The sequence below is a fragment of the Cyprinodon variegatus genome, unplaced genomic scaffold (assembly GCF_000732505.1).
Source record: "Cyprinodon variegatus isolate N-32 unplaced genomic scaffold, C_variegatus-1.0 Scaffold101, whole genome shotgun sequence".
Taxonomy (NCBI): domain Eukaryota; kingdom Metazoa; phylum Chordata; class Actinopteri; order Cyprinodontiformes; family Cyprinodontidae; genus Cyprinodon; species Cyprinodon variegatus.
Window position 1 is genome coordinate 400,948 of NW_015150554.1, and position 2,050 is coordinate 402,997.

Genomic DNA, 2,050 nt, shown 5'->3' on the forward strand with positions numbered 1-2,050 from the left:
TTATTGTCATTTTGTATACACAGAGTGTATAAAAAACAAAATTTCCTTTTGTAAATGTTTCATGACATTTCCATTTCATAAAGTGCAGCAGTGATCAAATATAAAACATGGTGCAAAAAATCATAATGACATGGAAGTTCAGAGCATTAAATACATATGGTGCCGTACTCCTCCACTTGTGAAAGCAAAACCTGTTGGGCTCTTTTGAAAATGAAGACAGTTATTCTTATTGCCACATCGTCAGACAGCACACTATAAAAAAAAACAAAAAACTACTACAGTATTTATTTCTGAGTTGCATGTAGATTATACATACAGAAATAAAACTAAATTCAAACCACTGGTTGGTAAATACAAGCTTGCTTACTGACATAAAATGCAGAATGGAGTGAATTTCAGCTAATTTAGTAACTGAATTATAAAAAAAAAGGTAGACAATTTGAATAGTGACCAAAATGACAAAGCAAACATAATTCCTTTAAAATACAGAACAATCATAAAAGAAAGAATGAGAGCCGTGACAGATTCAATCCATTATAATTGTCTGAGTGAATCAGATCAGTACTGGGAACACTGGTCTCTCCTCAGTGTCTCTGTGACTGCAGACTGGGAGCCCTGGGTGGCCTCACAGGTCACAGAGCCCACCTTCCTCCACTGGTCTGCAGGGAGCCTCAGGGTGCTGCTCCAGCTGTAGAGGCCGTCCTTCTGCTGCAAAAAAAGTATGAAAAATGCATGTACTTAAAATTGTTAATAATAAAATAAATAAATTACATATAATGCCTAAAAAATTATTTCAATCATTGTTACAACTTAACATCTGAGAAAATATATAGACTGGACTTTAAATACTAAACAAACTTTTGTTACATTTTACTGTTCTGATAAAACTGCACTTCTAAATATATGCAAAGTTTATATTTTATAAAGATGTTATGAATAAAGGTTTATCATTTTCTAATCTCAACTTTTCAGAATAACATTTTGGCTAATCTGTGTTTGGAGAGAGGCTTTTAAAGGCAAACAATATTAAACCAAAATATCTCAAGTTTGCAAAAGACATTAAATGTTTTCAACAAATCCCTACCTACTGATAAGACAAACAAAATATCATCACAGATCCTATTTCCAATTACAGCAGGTCAGAGCATTTCCATAGAGCCGCTTTGCATCAGCAGCTCCATGCTCCAGTGATCTGGGAGAGTTTATAGTCCTTAAAGTTGAACACTGGAGGACTGACAGCTGTCCTTCATAACGACACAAGACACAGAAAACATGACTTTGATCAGCTTCATCATCTGGACTCTCATCTGCTTTACTCAGGGTGAGGAAAAAAATAATTTTCCAGTCTAATGGAAATCATTTGGTGTTTAGTCTGATCATCTAATCTCCAGTGTTTCTTTTTCTCCTCAGGGTCTGATGGACAAAATGTTGTTGTGACTCAGCCAGCAGCCAAATCAGTGCAACTTGGTCAGACTGTCACTATTGACTGTAAGGTTAACAGAGTAGTAGCTCAATACTCAGGCTCACAGTACTACCTTGCCTGGTACCACCAAAAAACAGGAGAAGCTACTAAAGCTCTGTTCTACAGAACATCTGATAGATTTTCAGGAATCTCCTCCAGATTCACTGGAAGTGGAGCAGGAAATGGAATAGACTTCACTCTGACCATCAGTGGATTCCAGGCTGGCGATGCAGGAGTTTATTACTGTCAGAGTTATCACAGTGGCCCTGTGTTCACACAGTGAAAACTCACCGTACAAAAACCTCCCTCATACTGACTGAACAGAAACTGAACTTTGTTCTGCAGCTGGGATCTACTGCAGAGACTGATACAGTTCACTGAACACATTCAACACACAGCATTATATTTAATTAAGCACTAATGTTGATCATCCTCTAAATATTTTAATTGAGATTACATATTGCAATCATTAATTAATTAAACTATTAAAAATGTTTATGAAGCTAAATGTTTAAACATGGCAGGAGAATTAGTTATTTTTAATGTGATGATGATGTGGCAGGAATGGCCTATTTAATATGATGGAGC

At 36.0% G+C, this 2,050-nt stretch overlaps 1 gene segment (V, D, J or C); it reads right to left on the reverse strand.

Moving 5' to 3' along the window:
- Positions 1 to 558: 558 nt before the first annotated feature.
- Positions 559 to 2,050, reverse strand: part of LOC107084470 — a 22,681-nt gene continuing 21,189 nt past the window's right edge. Inside the window, 1 exon segment of the C gene segment in view lies at positions 559 to 708. Within this exon segment, the coding sequence occupies positions 559 to 708 (150 nt within the window).